At 54.0% G+C, this 17,617-nt stretch overlaps 1 protein-coding gene across 5 annotated transcripts in view; it reads right to left on the bottom strand.

Moving 5' to 3' along the window:
* The window catches only part of NRG2 (neuregulin 2), a 189,249-nt gene that overhangs the window by 1,299 nt on the left and 170,333 nt on the right, over positions 1-17,617 (bottom strand). Inside the window, exons 5-10 of one of the 5 annotated variants that reach the window (XM_036240771.1) lie at positions 15,057-15,133; positions 9,666-9,689; positions 5,816-5,918; positions 3,507-3,630; positions 3,039-3,166; positions 2,017-2,244 (exon numbers count right to left, since the gene is read on the bottom strand). In XM_036240771.1, coding sequence (XP_036096664.1) covers positions 2,017-2,244; positions 3,039-3,166; positions 3,507-3,630; positions 5,816-5,918; positions 9,666-9,689; positions 15,057-15,133 — 684 coding nt within the window. Of the gene's footprint in view, positions 1-2,016; positions 2,245-3,038; positions 3,167-3,506; positions 3,631-5,815; positions 5,919-9,665; positions 9,690-14,608; positions 14,668-15,056; positions 15,134-17,617 lie in introns of all 5 variants that reach the window. The other 4 variants (XM_036240772.1, XM_036240770.1, XM_036240773.1 and 1 more) reach the window with 4 other exon arrangements.

Raw genomic sequence — 17,617 nt, 5'->3', positions numbered from 1 at the left:
GCACAGGCTGGGGCATTTGACATGTACGATCTCATATAGCACAGTAATTGTGTAAGACCCTTATGTTAGTTCCATATAACATGCGAGGAGACTGAGACTCAGAACGTTTAAGTCACTCAAGGTTCAACAGCCAGGAAGTGGAGCTGAGATTTGAACTGAGGGTAGGCAGGAACCAGAACTCATACTGCCCAATTCCAGAAGTCATTAGTCTCCATTCAATCACCCCTGTGACTTGGACTCACTGTCCCTGCAGGGGACAGTTCATCCCATGAGTGATGGCTTCAGTAGGGGAATTATTTTTTCTTATATTGAAGCTAAAAGTTGCCTCAGGGAAGTCACACCTCAGATAGGATCCTCAGCCTAGGGCTGACAGTTACCAAGACCCCACTGGGAGTGTCTCTGCTTGGGGCTAAATAACATCAGTTTCTCCAAAAGTTGGCCCAGACACTTGTCCCTTTTCTTTCTCCACATCCTCCTTGCTGAAGTCCATTAACTGCTTGCCCAACATTTGCTCACCTATCTCCATGCCTCTCTTCCAAACTGTAGAGCTGGCACCTCACTGCTCTCTGGAATCCCCATTATTCTCTTTCTGAATCATCTGATCCCTCTCTGTTTCCTCTCCTACATGCACATCCAATTAACCACCAAGTTGTATCCATTCCCCCTCTCCTGGAGCCACCATCTGCCCTGCTTCACCCTGTGCTAGTTGTTCACCCTGGTCATCCTCTCACCCCAGGGTCTTTACTCCTTCACTCTATGCTGTCCCCAGAGCAATCTTTTAAAGTCAAAGCTCTGCTTACCCATCCCCTAAGCAGAAGCCCAGGGCCATCAGCCATCCATCTGGCCCCAGCCTGTCTTCTCAGGCCCAGCTCCTCACTCCATAGCTTACTCTGCTCCAGGCATCTCACTCACCAGCCATGTTCTGAAGTGCCTGTGCTAGAACAGCTCAAGATGTTCCCCTCGCCTGGAATGGTTTTCCCATCTCTCTACCTCCCAACCACGCAGGAGTCCTCCAGCTACACCTAGTGACCACCAGCTCCTTGCCAGGTAGGAGGCAAAGAGCTTTGTGCACAGATCTCCACTGGCTGTCACAAGAATCATGATAATGTTCTCCCTGTTCTGTAGCTGAGGAAACAAAGGCACAGAGGTGATCCAACCTGCCCCAAATCACACAGGTTATGAAGCTGGGTTTGGAAAAGTTGGTCTTGGAGCTCCTTGGGAGCAAGAATCAGGTGGATCCCCAGGCAGGCCTGCCCAGCACGGGGACAGCATGAAGTAGGCTGAGTCGAGAGTAGGCAAGTATCTGCTCCTCTCCCTCCACTCCAGCCTGGAGTTCCTGGTACTCTGTACCTTGCTCTGCCCTCCTCCCACAGACCCCACTTGCCAAGAGCCAGTTGAGGGCTAAGCAGGGAATGGGGCTAGCTCCTATGGCTTCTGATTTGGAGTCAGGGACAAAGGGGAGTTTCCTGGTTCTCACTGTATCCATTGCTTGGGAACCCAATGGTATCTTGATCCACAGGGCCTTGGTGATACTGCTGGGGCCCACGGTCATTCTTGGCTTATACCCATCCTTCACTGGTGGTCACAGACAACCTCCCCCTACCCTCCAGTCTGCCTCAGTCTTAGTTCCTGCTGGGACATGGGCCTCTAGGTAACACCAGGGTAAGGCAACCATATGTTCTGGTTTGTTTGGGATAGCTCCTGTTTGTTCCTGATGTTCCAGTGCAATTACATATAACATAACATCCTCTTTTCTGAAAAGTGTTCTAGTAGGACAATTAAATTAAGTGGTCACTGCACACCAGGGTTCACTGGCCAGCTGTAGATCCAGTCTGTCGTTAACATGGTGATGACCCTAAGCAGATCATTGAATCTTTCAGGGTCCTTGTTTGGGCATCTGAAAAATGGGGAAGAGGTTCTTTGGAATGTCTCTGAGGTGCCCTAAGGGTCAGCCCTGGGTCAGTGGTGCTAGCTCTCTGACCAAGGTGGGGCACAGGTCATGGGGGAGGAACTGACCTCTCGCTGTGTGGAGAGTCACGCAGGGAGTCTATGGAGTCATGGTACGGTGGCACAGTGGCCCTGCGCTGCTCTTCCAGGCTGTAGGCTGCTGCCCGCCGTGCTCGGGCCTCCACGCATGCTGGGCTGTTGCACTTGCTGGTGCCCACAGATGACAGCATGATGCCCGACTGGGAGTCGGAGGTCAGGCTCTCAGAACGTTCCAGGCTCCATGTGTGGCTCTCATGTCTAAAGAAGCCGGGGTGGGGTGGGGGGGCGGTGGTGAAGTGGGAGGTCAAGAAGGGGCAGAGCAGCACAGCAGATAGGGTCCTAGGCCCACCCCCTCCCTGGTTCTTCATTCCACCTCAGGCTTCCTCAGCTCACTGTCCTTCTTCACTCTGGGCTGATGTGTAGTATCACAAATGCCCAACCCCAACACAGGGAGGAGGGCTGGGTCCTGTGGATGGATGAGTGCAGCACGCACAGGCCTCTTTCTTTCCTCTCTGCAACCCCGGCTGCCACCCTGAGCTTCAGCTCTTCTACTCCCATGGTCCTATCTCAGGACCCCAGCCCCAGTGGCCAGTATAAGGGAGCCTGCCTATGCCATGCTGCCCCAGGGAAGAAAGGGGCCAACCATGTTATTTCTGAGCTGTGTGAGACTTTGTGCTTGTGTGGACAGGTCTCCCCACCCCTGGACAGAAGAAGGCTAAGGTAGACTTGGTTCCTGTGGGCAAACCCAGGAGAGGGCATTAAATAGCTCTGGGCGACTGAGTGAGTTGGCACTTTATGCCAGAGAAAGTGAAGCTAATGAGGTCCAAACCAGACTAAAGGTTAGGTGGGGCTGGTTTAGGGCAAAGGGAATGTGATCTCCTGAACGTCTGGATGAATGTTTGGCAGTGGGTTCCGACTTGAGGCCCCACTTCCCTCCTCCCACTCAGTGGGACCCTCAGTACAGAGCCTGGCTGGGGATTCTGTGTGTCCCCATGCAGGTGTGTGATGCATGTGTCCTCAGTCTCTGTGGGTGCGGGTACAGGAGTGCCCACCTGTGGCTGGAAGTGGGTGTGGCCGTGGAGCAGTGGTGAGACGGAGAACAGGAGTGGCTGCCAGAGAAGGTGGTCTCAGCTTCCCTTCGGATGACATGGTCTGTGGCTGGCACGTTCTTGGAGATATACTGGAACAGAGTTGGGTAGGAGTTAGAGACAGGTGACCGAGTCAGACTTCCTTTCTGGTGGGAATGGGGAAGTGAGGCACTAAGCTCCAGGTTGGGAGGGGCCTGGTCCACTGGATCAGTGACTTGGTGGGGTAGTGATGGTCCCTGCAAATCAACCCCCATTGCCTTTCCTTGAAGAAGTGGGCAGAGCGAGGCCAGTCATCCTGGTGAGGCAAGACTAGGCTAGCAAGCAAGGCTAAGCATGGGAGGGGCTGGTTGCAGCCCTGGCCCATCCTTTAGGGGCACAAGAAGGCTGGCTGAACAGTGAGGGCTCAGAGGGAGACCTGGCACTACCACTTACATCTGCCATCTGGATCTCCTCAGGGTCCAGCCGGGGGTGGCTGGGCCCGTTGGCCAGGCTTCGGTTCTGATGGGCTGGACACATGTTCTGCCGGAGGTGGTTGTGCATTTGCTTCCGCTGTTTTCTGTGCAGGGAAGGGCGCATTAGTTGGCATGACCCCACACAATACATGAATGCCCCTAGCTGCCCCTCCAGGGAAACCAGTCTGCTTGGACTGTGTGGCAGCCTCCTGCTGTTGCCGTGCCCAGGCTACCCTCAGCCAGGACCCCTCCAATTTGTCCCCTGCATCATCACCACCAGCCTGAATTCAGCAGGACCTGAGCATAGTGGTAATGAACTTTGACTCTGCTGAGAGTAAAATTCCACTACTTTCTAGCTGTGTAACCCTGGGCAAGTTACATAAGTTCTCCATGTTTCACTTTCCTCATCTGTAAATGGGTGATCATTTATCCATCCCAAATACCAGTGAGGATTAAGAGTAGATAAAATATTCAAGCACAGCGCTGGCCCATTCACTCATTCCTTCATTTGGAATGTATTGGCTTTTAACTATGTGCCAGGTGCTATTTTGGAGCAGAGAAGGAGACACAGTCCCTGCCCTCATGGAACTTACAGGTCAGTAGGGGAGGCCGATGATAAACATATAAAACATGAACAAGATACTTTCAGCAAAGTGTTATGAAGAAAATAAAACAGAGTGCTGTGGTCTAGGAGTTGACTACTTCACTTTGGTATATAGTAAGAACTCATTACATTTGTTTTGCAATCAACGGGTATATCATATCATTCCCTTAAAATCCTTCCTTGGTCCTCAGTTCTCATTTCTCTCCCCAGTACTGTCTCTCACTGGCCAATTCCCACCCCAGCTTGCTGCCACCTTGGAGGGCTTGTTTCTTTCTGATCCTGCACTGTGCCTGCTCTCTCTGGCCTCTGGGCCTTTGCACATACTGTTATATCCAATAGGAACATATTCTCTGCCTCTTCATCTGCTAACTCCTGCTCATCTCTCAGGCCCAGCCTACATGCTTCTTCTCAGGGAAACAATTCCTGCCCTCCAATTGAATGTAGGTACCCCTGAAATGTGTCCTGTGGCACTGGGTCTCATGCTTAGGACACTGGCCATGTTCCTGGTACAGGGCCGGGTGCCCAGCAGGCATTGAGTGAAAGTTTGAGAAAATCAGTAAATGCAATGGGGATTAGAACAGGGGGCTTGCTTTCCCCCCAATTCTTGCCCTCAATTTTCCTACTTGGGCCCAGGGAGGGGCCCTGAACCCCAACTCCCTCCACACCTTCCTCTGACCTTTTTGGTCCTGGACTCATCCAGCACAAGGCTGGCAGGGCCTTACATCCCATATAGGGGTAGCAGGAGTCAAGACCCCGGGGCTTAGTCCTCCAAATGGTGGCTGTGCCCAGACTCTTGCTCTCCAGATAAGAATGTGACAAACCTATCATTTTTTCTGCACTACATCACTCTACAACCTTTGTTGGCTCCCCATTACCTGAAGGATCAACTTAGCCTCCTTAGCTTGGCATTCAAGGCCCCATAGTGCCATTGGGGTTCCAGTTGTTTATTTTGACCCCAGTCCTTTGCACCAACTGATCTGGTTGCTAGGTGCTTATGCTTCAGGAACATAGCTGACTCTCTCCTGCATTTGTCTTTTAGCTTGCACTGTTCTGTTGGAACTGCCCAGACCCCTTTCTGCCCTTTTCCTCCCCTTGCCCTGAGGTTCTGCCCCCACATTTCCTCTGCCCAGGGGTGGCCCAACCCCACCTTCTCTGTGTTCTTGCCTAGAGTGCTCCCAGGTGGGACCAGGCGGTACCTTATGAGATCTCTTTTTTCCTTGGAAATGTACCTTCCTCTCTGCACTTCCCCACCTTCCAATACTGCCTGATGTGTGCCTACTCGACAGGGCAGATGCTCCCTCACAGCATCCTCCAAGGCATATACTAGGATCATTGCCATTTTATAGAGGACGACTCAGAGAGATTCATCAATTTGCTTAGGGTCACGCAGGAAAGGGTAGAGCTGGATTCAAACCCAGATATGTCTTCTTACAGTGCCTGTGCTCCCGACCATTCCTGTTCAGTCCTCTGAGGCCCATCTCTCCCACCCTCTGTTCCTGCCTCTTGGCCTCGCCCTTTGGCCCCACTGGAACTGCAGAGGGCAGTTGGGGCATATGAAGGTGAGTGTGTGGGGGGAGGGGGGAGGCCAGGCACATGGGTGGGGAGGGAGGGCCTGTCCTCACAAAGCAGTCTTTGTGAGGTCCAGCCCTGGCTTGGCCTGCCCGGCCTGAATGCCTGACACTCACTTGGTCTTGCAGTAGGCGACCACGCAGACGATGCCCACAACAAGCAGAGCCACGCAGATGCCAGTGATAGTCAGGACCCTCTTCTGGTACAGCTCCTCAGCTTCTGCAGAGGCAGGGGGTGTGAGGGAGCCGGGCAGGATGTGGACCTGTGGCGACAGTGGCGCAGAGACACCCCCTGCCCCCAAAGCCTTGGACTTTCCAGTTCAGATTCTGCCCTGATCCTTTCCCTCCTTCCCTCCCCAGCAGTCTCCTCCTTCCTCCCTCCTGCCTCCTCCTGGTTTGACTTCTGCTCCCCCGGACTTCACCCACCCGTAGATCTGGGCACAAATGGCTATGCCCATGTTCACCTTCCCAAACCCCATGACCTGCCCGGGGCACATGAGTGGAAAATGCAGGGGGATGGGGAAATGGAGGCAAAGGTCCCAAGGCCATAGAGGAGGGCAACCCAGCTTAGCCAGCAACCCTGCCCTGTCCACTATGGCCGGTGGTTGCAAAGGACCCTGACGGGCTGCAGGGAGCTGTTTTTAATGGTGATGAACATGGCAAACCCGGGTGGAGGCCTGGCTTGCTACTGTAGCTTCTCTGAGAAGGTGGAGAGTGGTTTGTTCTGGGCTGGTGACAAGTCATCTGACCCAGGGCTGGACAGAGCAGACCAGGCCCATGGGGAAAGGCCTCCGTTTGTCCCTGCCGCCGGGTCAGGGTTGTGGCCTGACGCACGCCAGCCTCCCTGTCTCTGTGAGAAGCCACCAGTGCAGCACAGCTCTCGTGCCCTAGGACAGTCCTTGCGCTCCAGGGACAGCCCGCCCTTCCTGAGGCGCTGAGCTAGGCGAGGCTTTAGAGTCCTTAAAAAGACCCAACTAGCCATTCCACTTCCCACTTCTTGGTGGAGTGCCCGCTACCCTTCTAGAACAGAGAAAGCAGGAGGAAGGAAAGGAAAAAGGTGACAGTTCCAGCCACAGTCAAGGCATACAGCCTAGACTCCCCCGCCCCGCCTCACCGCCCCTGCTGGGTGGCTCCTCTCCTGCCAGCACAGGCCCTGGGAAATGTCCCTAAGCCCTCGGGCTTGCTGCACCTCCTGCGACAAAGGTGTACCCACCAGCAAACCCCTGGGGGAACAAACCCTCCAGACACACATACCTGTGGGACTATGTCTATCTGATACCCAGACAGGTCCCCTTCACAAAGATGCATTCACACACACATCCAGAGAAGCACATATGCACACGCACACACATGTGCATGTGCCATCATGTCCACCTACACACAGTCATGTGGACTCTTGAACAAATAGCCCTCCACCCCATCCCCATCTCAGGGCTCTGTGGCCTGTGTCCGGCCTCCAGTTCTCATCCCCGTCTACTGCTCAGTGCTCTCCAGTCAGACATCTGCCTCCATCACTCCTCTGAGACCACTCTGGTCATGGTCACTGACGACCTCTGAGCTGAACCCCCTGCTGGGCCCACTCCTGGCCTCTCCTGGGTGGCCTGTCCCTTCACTGGCTGACGTCTCTGTCACTGTTGCTTCCTGCTTTTCCATGTGGGCTGCAATGCAGAAGGGCCCAGAGCTCTCGGGCTTCTTTCTTTTCTCCACCTGTCCTCTCTCCCTTCGTGATCTCACCCAGACTCTGAATGCCATCTGTATGCAGCTGACAAATTGATGTCTCCTGCTCCGACTTCTCCCTGGGCTCCAGACTCCTACATCCAAGGGCCGTGCACCAATACAAGCACTGATCCCCACCGTCTTTCCAAACCTGCTCCCTGCTCGTCCCATCTCGTCAGCGGCAGCCCCACCTTTCTTGTTGCTCAGGCTCCAAGTCATTCCTGATCATTCCCTCCCTTCCCACCTACCCTGGTGGTACCTGATCCATCAGCAAGTCCCCTCAGCTCTGCCTCCCAAGTAGATCCTGGATCTGGCCACCTCTCACCATCTCCACTGCTTCCAGCTTAGTCCAAGATGACACCATCGCTCACTTGGACTGCTGACTGGTTTCTCTGCTTCCACTTCTCCCCACCCTGTCCCCCAACCCAGTCTGTTCTCCATCCAAAAGCCATATTGACTTACAACCATTAAGTAGACCATTTTACTTCCTGCTTAAAAACTCACAGTGGCTTCCAGTGCAACTTGACCACAACTCAAAGCCTTATCGTGGCCGGTGAGGCCCCAGATCACCTGGATTTACCCTTCCTCTTAGGTCTCACCTGTGGTCCTCCTCCCCAGGTCTGCTGTGCTCCAGAGTTGCTGGCAGTTTCTCCGTCCATTGGACGAGGCCAGCCCACTCCTCCTGACTTGCTGTACCCCTGCCTCAAACTCTCCCCCCCAGCTGTCTGCAGGGCCAGCTACTTTGTATGTCACTAAATGTCACCATATAGGACAAGCCTTCCCTGACCACTTAGCTAAAGTAGCTCCCACCCCAGCTAGGTGCTATGCCATTACCTTCTTTTATGTTCTGGATAGTACTCACCACTTCCTGATAGCTTTCCAGCTTGTCTTATTGTCTGTCTCTCCCTGTCAATCTGAGCACCAGGAAGGCAGGGACTCTGCCAGACTCTGGCAAATTCTGGGGTTCCGCAGATGTTTGTTGAGTTGGTGAGTGAATGAACGTACAGACTACCATGACAGACACAGACATCTATTTACACAGGCTCACGCTCACCTCCGCCCCTCCCAGTCCCACTGCACAGCGCTCAATCCTTAACACCAAGGCTTCCCGCTGCACCCCTCCATGTACTCACATCCTGCACTGAGACCCGACAGGTGCAAACACTCTCACCCTCCACGACACACACGCACCTCTACAGATTCACCCCATGCACCCTGCTACCCTCCCACAGCTGCCACCAGATCCTGCCTCTCTCCTCCCCACCCTGTCACAGCCAACAGACAGACATACTCACACACACAAACTTTTAGTTCTAGCTTCTGCTGAGAACGGCTGACGGGCTGGGTGGTGGAGACACTGGGCCTCCCCAAAAGTGCCATGGCAACAGCCTTTCAAGACTGTATGTTTCACATCACACCTGAAATCTGACCCCACAGAGGCCTGGCCATCTGAGCCACACCGTCTCTCCTGCTGTAAAACTCTGGACCCTTAAGGCAGGGTGGATCCCAGCACAAGCCAGAGAGCTGGACAGACCAACCCCTCAGAGTCCCTTCCCATCCGAGGTATCTTCCGGGAGCCAGAAAATAGGAGTGGGAGGGAGGTGAGATTCTCCACTGGGGGCAGGAGGGCAGGCTCCAGAGGCCAGCCCACCCTAGGCCCTTGCTTACGGACGAACACGTGTGCCATCGTGGGGACAGACCATGGAGGGAGTGACAGCCTCAAGCAATGGCAAAGCGTGGCAGACCCAGGGCAGGGGGCAGAGACAAACCGTGTTCTCAGCCACCAGCCTGGTGCAGGATGAAAAGCAATGGAGGTGGAAACGGGAGAAGGAACGGGGATTAAAGTTAAGTGGGAAGTGCTGCCTCTCTGCACAACTCTCCAAACCAAGATGCCGTGGCTTCCAACAAGGGCTCTCCGAGGGCTCTGGGGTCCAACCCACTGGGCTGCACACAACTCAGGAGGCCCCGCCCCTGGGGGGCCTCCCAGCTATCAGCCCCAGGCAGGGGGGCGTTCCCGTACACTGGGGCCCTAGCATGACTCCCAGGGTGCTGGGCTTTTCATAAGCGTCTCTTTTCTCCCCCAAATCAAAGTAGTTTATGGTTGGACAACTTATTGGGGCCAAGGGAGAATTTTGGAATCATCCTTTTTCCATGTTTTGGAAAGGAAGCCAAACATCCAGCACACATGGTGTCAGAGGCTGTGGAGAGGGGCTGTGTGGACAGCACTTAGTGATAAATGAAGGCTCCGTACCCTTTAGTTCAAATCCAAGGTGCTCTGGCAGTGCAGAAGAGAGGGGGGTGAGAGAGGGGAGGGGATGGAGGGAGAGATACAGAGAGAGATGGGGGAGGGCAAGGGCAGGAGAGAGAGAGAGAGAAACGTTGGTCAGGACTCTTCAGACACCAGCAGCCAGCCTGTGAGGTGAAAGCAGGTTAGTGGTATCCCCACCCAGCTTCCTAAGCCCTTTCCCTGGCACCCCATCCCCAAGAGCCCCTAAGAGGGGTGGAGAGAGGAAATGTTAGGATCAGCAGGCAGGGCAGGTTCTTTAGAGATGAGCTGTGGGGTTAGTACCTGGTGGGAGGCAGAGGTGCAAGAGTCAGTTGGCATATGTCCCCAAGGAGGAAAGGTGAGTGGGGGTGGGGGTCTAAGGAGCCCCCATTCTGCCCTCCCAGCTCCAGCGTCTGGCCTTTAGCACTCTCAAACCCCTCCTGGGAACAGCTTGCTCAGCCCTGAGCTCACTCATGGGGCTCGTGTCTCTGTTCAGAATGAGGGTGTGGGGCTCCCAGATTGGCCCCTTGTCCCTGTCCTCCCCATCTACTAGGAGCCTGGACATGCAGACTCAGAGTTCGTGGGGAGCAGGAGTGGGGAGACCTCCAGGCAGCAGGTCACTTCTCCACTTGACACACCCAACACCCTGGAAGTCTACAGGGGCTGGGCCTCGGGGTCCAAATCTGATTTCACAACTTAGCAAAGCAAACTACAACTCTGAGAGAGACAAGTGGGTTCACTTCGGGAACACCTGTGCCCCTTAAGTGGCAGGCCAACTGCACTCTTTAAAGTGGGATCATGTTGCCAATGTGTGACTGCAGGGCCCTGTAGGTGGCTGCCTATGCCATCCAAGGGTTAGGTAAGAGCCCCCTGCCTAAGAGTGCGACCCAAACATACCTAGTATCTCTAGCTCTCAGTCTCTTATCTATTAAATGGGGGTTAGGCTCGACCATGGCATCTCTGGGTGGTTTGCAACCTGGCTGTGCTTCAGAATCATCCAGACCAATAAAATCAGGGTCTGGGGTGGGAGCCCAGAAATCTCAACAGCGTTTCTGAAAAGCTCACCTACTATTCTCAGGTAGTGACCAGTTCCCGTCTGCAGGCCTTGAGCCTCAGTTTTACCCCTAATCTGCTGTGTGGATATGGGCAAGTCATAATTTTGTTTGCTCATCTGTCCAAAGTGCCTGCACACAGGGAGGGGTCAGATGTGAGCAGGACAGCGTCAGGCTCGGCACGGGTGCAGGGCCCACGCCAGGGCCTCCCCACGTGCACACAGGAAGCTCCTCTAGACCAGGGAGCAGATGAACGTGTGCTCTGACGTTCTCATCCCCTGCAGAGGAAGGAGAGCACTGGGACATCAGCAGGAAGTCCTGTGCACTGTCCACGCCTGGGTCTCCTGCTTCCTCACAGGGGTTCCAGAGGTTTCTGCAGTTGGAAAAGGGCAGGAGAGCAGGGTGGCTCTGAGCCAGGGACCAAGATGGCTCTGACTGAAGGAGGCTCGAGGATTCCGGGCCCTGACCCTAGTTCCATGCAGAGACCATACATACCCGTGAAGCGTGAACCCCAACCCTTCCAAACATGAGCCCTTCTGTGCACGCCTGTTAAATGCGAGGTTGAGAGTGACCTCAAATGTGGCTTCTTTGCAGTCTTTTTCTTATTGTTTGGAGTGGGAGTCACCATAAGCACAGAGAGTCCACTCCTCTCCCTGTGCTAAGTAGACATTACAACACTGACAAGCTCAGAGTCCTTGGGGGCAACATTCCCTGAGTGGTTAAGCCTATAGCCCAGGGAGCCTCCGGGTAGCTTGAGAGCTTACACTGTTTGGATGTCTAGCCATGCCTCCCAGGGAGAACAGCCTAGCTTGACCACAGCACCTGGACACTAAGAAGACTGTGGTTCATAGAGCTGGCCTGGGCCTCACTTTTTATTATTGTATTAGATGAGGCAGCTGGGGCCCAGTGGTGCTAGGACATTTTCCTGAGGTCACTCAGCAAATTAGGAGGCAGAAGGGAGACTGGAAGCCAGGTTTCAGGTCTCTTGGGGCTAAGCCATGTCTATTCCCACCCCGTGGGTCTCTGGGCAGGCCCGCCTGGCTAGTACTATGGCAATGACCGTCTGGAGAAGTGAGCAGGGCTCCCAACACCAGTGCGGAGTTTTTTCTGCCCCACTCCTCCAGGAACCAAGTAGTAGCTGTAACAGCAGCTTCTGGGCTGCCTGACTATCCCCCCCTTTGAGTCAAAGGCCAGTACTGTTTAGGATGGACCAGTGGTGGCTGGCAGGACTGGTGATGTCACTGAGGGCTCAGCCAGTCACTAGGAAGGCACCCCTGCTTCCCTCTCACTGGGGATGAATTCTGAGGGGCTCGCGGCTATAATAGCCTAGCCCCAGAAAAGAAAACAGTTTCCCACTTATCATGTTTGTTGCTGTCACTCAGCCAGGAAGAGTGGTACCACTGAGTCACAGACAGGTAGAGATTTCATATTGACTGGTAAATTTGGCCTCTCGGTGCTGGACTTCCAACAGGGCCAGGCTTAACAGACAATATGCAAGGTCCTCCTCCTGCATATGTCCTATGACACACAGTCAGAGGGGCTGGACAACGAGGCCCTGATGTGGGCTCCAGAGTATATGCTCATGTGTTTGTTCACATGTCTGCAGGTGAGTGTGCTCTTTTACAAGGGGCGGTATATAGAGATGCACACGTTTTGACACTAGGGAAGTGGAGGGACTGCCGTGGAGGGAGGAGAAGCTTCAGAGTGCTACTGTGGTCACAGGCTCTGATTCTGTGGCCTCTGCAAGAAGTAACCTGGTCTCAAGGCTGTGCAGAGCGGGAAGGTCAGACAGACACCATGCACAGAACGTGCTGGGAGTCAGCCTCCTGGGCACGATGCTGGCCCTCCTACCTAAACTGCACTTGGCCATGGCCGGCTCTCTGCTAAGCCCTTCATACACATCACTTCATTTCATCCTCACAGCAACCCTACAGGCAGAGTCATTGTCGCCATTTTACAGATGCGAAAACTAACGCAGAGGTTAACTGAAGCCCCAGAACTCATAAGCTTAGCGGCTGGCATTTTTCTCCAGGTCTGCCTATGTCCTAAGCCTGATCACTTAAGCCAGCATCTTCCACTACCTTTATATTAATGATCTGAAAGAGAACTGCATGAAGTACTCCGGGCAAAGTGCTTGACGAGTACAAATCCTTTACCGAAAGTTAACACAGTAACAGCAGCGATCCTGATAACACTAGGCAGGCGGGCCTGGGGCTGCATTTCCAGGCTCTTTTCTGAGCTCCTGGGGCCCTGCTGACCCTCCCAGCAGATCTGAGCTGAAAGCTGAAGCAGCCCAGCTGGCAGAGAAGCTTGGCCAGTGGCCGAGTTCTGGAGGCTCTGCTGCTCTGATTCAGGATGGGCTGGGACTGCCTGCCCAGAACAGTCCCATAAGTCAGAGAGGCTCTGGACCCAAAGGTGAAAGGAATAGGCCCTCGTCGTCTCTCACCCCTGGTCCTCAGCCTCCGCCTGGCTGCTCTGCCCCATCCGGAGGCCCCTCATGACCTATGGTCCTCCAATGGGCTGGATCTGACTGCAATTCTTCCTGAAGCCTGGGCTCTGGAGAGTTCTGTTGGGCCACATGCCCTTCCCACAGGCTCTGCTCTTATCCCTCTGGCCTTCCTCTCTGACCTCCAACTGGAGGGGCTTGGGAGAGTGCCGCCTCCCACACTCGATTAAGATAGTTGACCATCTGGGCGGACCAGCCCTTATCTCCCCAGGGCCTCTACTTTCCTCTCCAAGTCTTGGCTTCCAGGCTGGAAAGGGTAGCATTTTCTATGCTTTTGTGCTGTGGCCTGAGGACCCAAACTCCCAAACCCCCTTTTCCCAAAGGCTACCTCAGTAGCTGCCTGGGTTCTGCTCTTGGCTTCTGTTGGAACTCCAGCTGGAACTCCTAGTACACAGGCCCCATGACTGTGGTTCCTAAGTCTTTATGGGACCCAGTTGTCCCCCTGGACAGGAGGATGGAGGGGCAAGCAGGGGCCTAGTGTACTAGGAGGATGTCCTGCCTTGTAGGCCAACAGACCACTCTGCCCCGAACACAGAGTCCAAGGCCAGCCTGTCGCTGTTTGCTCTACTCCACCTCCACCTGGTGGCACTTGAGGGGAACTGCTCCCAGCTCCAAAGAAAGCCACAAATATGGTCTCATCCTTGGGCCACAGGGCTCACATATTTTTCAGCAAACTGTGCACACCAGAAAACTCCAACCTCAGAGTGGAAGAACGGAAGGGCATGAACACTTGGATGGGGACTCAGACCACAGAGGGCCTGGAGGAAGTCACCAATTATCTCTCGATTCCTTAGCCCCTCTATCTTTTAGCATCCACAGCAATTGCCCTATCCTGTAGCCACATAAAACTTTCCAGTTTCTGGCTAATAATGGAAACCATTGCTGTGGGACCTGTTCCCCCTCAACCCACTTCTCTACACCCCATCACTAAAAACCAGACCAAAACCAACTCTGGCCTGACCCGAAGGCAGGCTTTCCAAGAATACGTTTCTCTCAAGCACACAAGCACACACATGCACACACTCACTGCTCAGCCCCATAGCAGCCTGACATCCTCAAACAGGCCTCCAGAGGCAGGTGAGGGCCCTGCACATGCTTCTTCCTATGCTGGCCAGGCTGTCTGACCCCAGAAGCAGTGAGGAGGCCAGAGCTGCAGGGAGAACTTGGCATCGCTGTGCGCAGGCGCTACAGCAGTGTAAGAAGTGGAGGTGGCAGGGGCGTATGGGTCTCCTCCACACAGGCACTGAAGACTGAGAGAAGCCAGGACACTCCCCATATTCTCCCCTAGTCTTGCTAAGCAAGGCCCCATCCCTCCCACGGGGAGACTGTCAGTCACCAGGGAAGAAAAGAAATAGAAGAAAGAGACATACTGGAGAAGTTGACCATTGCGAACTGCTGACACCTGTCCCCGGTGTATCCCACAGGACACCTACCAAAAGAAAGAAAACCAGAAAGAGAGAGCCAGGATAGCAAGACACAGGCATTGCAACACCCTGGCACGGGCTCCTGCCAATGCCAGCTGGGTTCCTTGCCAACGTTACCATTTGTACTGGCCTTGCCACTATGCCCCTTACCTGCAGCCCTGAACTTTAAACCCAAGGATTAGGCCAAAAATGAAAAACAAAGCAAAACAAAACAAAACAAAACAAAAAGAACTAACAAACCAAAATACAGAAAAGAAAAGAGAAACAAAACAAAACAGCCAAAGATCAAAACAACCAACACCCCTGGCCCTACGCCCTATGTTGGAGGAGGGGGGGGACTGCACCCGGAAGCTTTCTAAGGAGCAGGGACTCGTGTTTGTATCTTCAAACATACTTTGCTTAGGATCTGGCATGTACAATCGCAAAGGCAGTTTCTCCAAACATCTCTGTCCGAAGAATCCGTTTGGACATCTGGAGAAGGAAAAGGGGAAAAATCACAGAACAAACTGGCATCATCCACGAGGCTCAGGTTAGAAATCAAAGTGCACAATGATGAATGAGAAAACCAAGTCGGGCGCTGGGGCACACTCATCGCAGAAGGGGCTGGAGTCAGGGCTGGGTGGAGGGCTCGGAAATCTCCTTCAAAATCTCTCTAATAGATGTGGCTCCGCAGGTGGTGGGGAGGGAGTGGGGCGGGAGGAGGATGATACAGGGAAGCAGGGTGGGGAAACTGGGAACTTACTGCCTATTTGTCCTAACGGTCCTTGAGACTTCCCTTTTGACCTGCTGGGGACCCAGGAAGCCCAAGCTGTAGCCCTTGGTATTAGGCAGTCAGCAGGCAGGGTGCTGGGGTCTTCTGGAATACCACGTTCTGGGGAGCCATTCCTTCTGGGCCCTGCCAAAGCATTCTCTGCAGGGCTCGGGCAGGTTTTCTCACCCATGAACCAGCCCCCAGAAAGCTCAGAGAACGCCAGAACGCTGTTCCCAGACTGTGTACTCATGATAAAAGGGGCCTTGGAGATACTCATCTGTTCTCTTGAAGAGGGTTCTATGGCCAAAGAAGTTGAGGAAAGCCATTGCCAGGCTCCCCTATAGAGTTGCAGTGCACATTGGCATATGAAAGGCTATGAAAAATTTTGTGGGAGGAAAGAGCTGAACTTTCCAGTATGTCCCAAATTTATTTGTCCATGGGAGTCTTTTTCTGAGGAACCCTTGTAACACTGTTTGGGGAAGACTGCCCTACGGCAATATACATGGGAAAGCTTAGTGAGGAACAGGTGAGGCTAGAGAAGAGCCGAATTACCAGCATCCCAAGGCTGGCCTGCTGAGGCCAGGCCAGGGCAGGGCATCGGGCCTCAGATGGCAAGAACTACAATGGGGGCTAGAGTAGGCTCCCTGGGGACCATGAGGCCTGTTCCATATCAGGAGCCTACTGGCTGCTGGGCACACCTGCCTTTTCCCCAGGACCTGCTCCTCCATCCCTATGTGGTCATGGCGGGGGCTCCTTCTTCCCGTGTTGCTTCCTCTATAGCTGCAAAGCACCCACTCCCAGCTCCTGACCTTGTCCTTCCGCCCAGGTACACTTCCTCCTGCTCTTTGGCTGCCACTGTCCCCTCTAGTGAGTCCCTGTCTTGCAGATTTCTGGGAGACATGCCTAGCTCTGTACTCTCGTCTAAACCCCAGCAAGGCCAGATACCTCAGAGAAGCCTACAGACAGGGCCAGACTAGCCCCCAGCCCCTACACAGAGGTGGGTCTACGCTGCTTCTGCCTCTTCTTCCTCAGGAAATTAGGTCAGCCCATCACCAGTGTCCCCTCAATAGTAGGTCACTGTTCAACAGTAATCAAGAGGTGAGTGGAACTCTACCCCTTAGCATTCTAGTGTATACAGACCATCAGTAGCCTCTTAAGCTTATAGGAGGTGGTGGCCATTGGCTGTGGTACCTCATGAAAACCCTGTGGCCCCCAGTCTAGCCTGGAGGATTGGGAGTGGTTGGTTAGCAGGTAGCCGGAGTTTCTCTGTGCCTTGGCATCATCTCCCTCAGGGGAGGCAGGAGGCTGGCCCCTGCGTGGTGGCAGTGTGTGCAGGTATGCCTGGCCAGTGGCTGGTGTCTGGAGAAAGCAGGGCGTATGCTCATCGTGATGAACAAGGTGGCTCAGAGGAGCAGGCCACCACCTTGTCAGTACAACCTTCTCTGATCCCTGCCCTCATCCTCATTCGTCCCCGCCCAGGAAAACAGAGGTCTTGGCTAAGGCTAAGGCTAAGGCTCCCCAACCAGCTCCAGTCAGGCTCAGCTCTTCTTCCTCGGCTCTCAGAGACTGATGTCCACTTGGGAAGGGGACTAGAGGGGAAGAAGTGGTTTTTCAAGCAGCAACACATTTGGGGGTAGAGGATAACGACTCAGGAACTTGCCAAAATGACTCTTGGAATCCACAAAGGAACAGGAAAGAGATAGGTTTGACGGTGTCCAATGTCTGAGATTAGCCCGGCTCCTCTGTGTGTGTGTGTGTGTGTGTGTGTGTGTGTGTGTGTGTGTGTTAGAGAGACAATGGGGGAGCGCAGGGGCAGGAGGAAACAAAGGGGAAATTTATTCCCAATGCTAGTCATGGAAGCTATCCGATAGCTCTTGGAGACCAATGATAACCAAGGACATTCCTGTGTCCCTGATCCCACTCCCAGCCTGGACTAACCCAACTGTATCTTCATATCTTACATGGCCATTGAGTTGCACAACTCAAGGTGGAGCCATAGACATGGTCCACAACATGAACAAGCCCTGGAGCTGTGCAATTGTGCAACTTGGTTCTAACCTTCCTGCCCGGGGAAGAGTGTTCCCCACCGGCTGAACAAAGGGAAAGGCAGTGGGGTGGGCACAGCGTGGGGGCTGAGAGGACGGACACCCATGCCATTCTTTGGGCACTGGCTGCTTCCAGGGGGTTCCTTAGCCTGGCTTATT

The sequence above is a fragment of the Molossus molossus genome, unplaced genomic scaffold, assembly GCF_014108415.1.
Source record: "Molossus molossus isolate mMolMol1 unplaced genomic scaffold, mMolMol1.p scaffold_m16_p_4, whole genome shotgun sequence".
Lineage (NCBI taxonomy): Eukaryota > Metazoa > Chordata > Mammalia > Chiroptera > Molossidae > Molossus > Molossus molossus.
The sequence above is the reverse complement of the archived record's forward strand: the minus strand, read 5'-3'. Positions and strand labels throughout refer to the sequence as shown.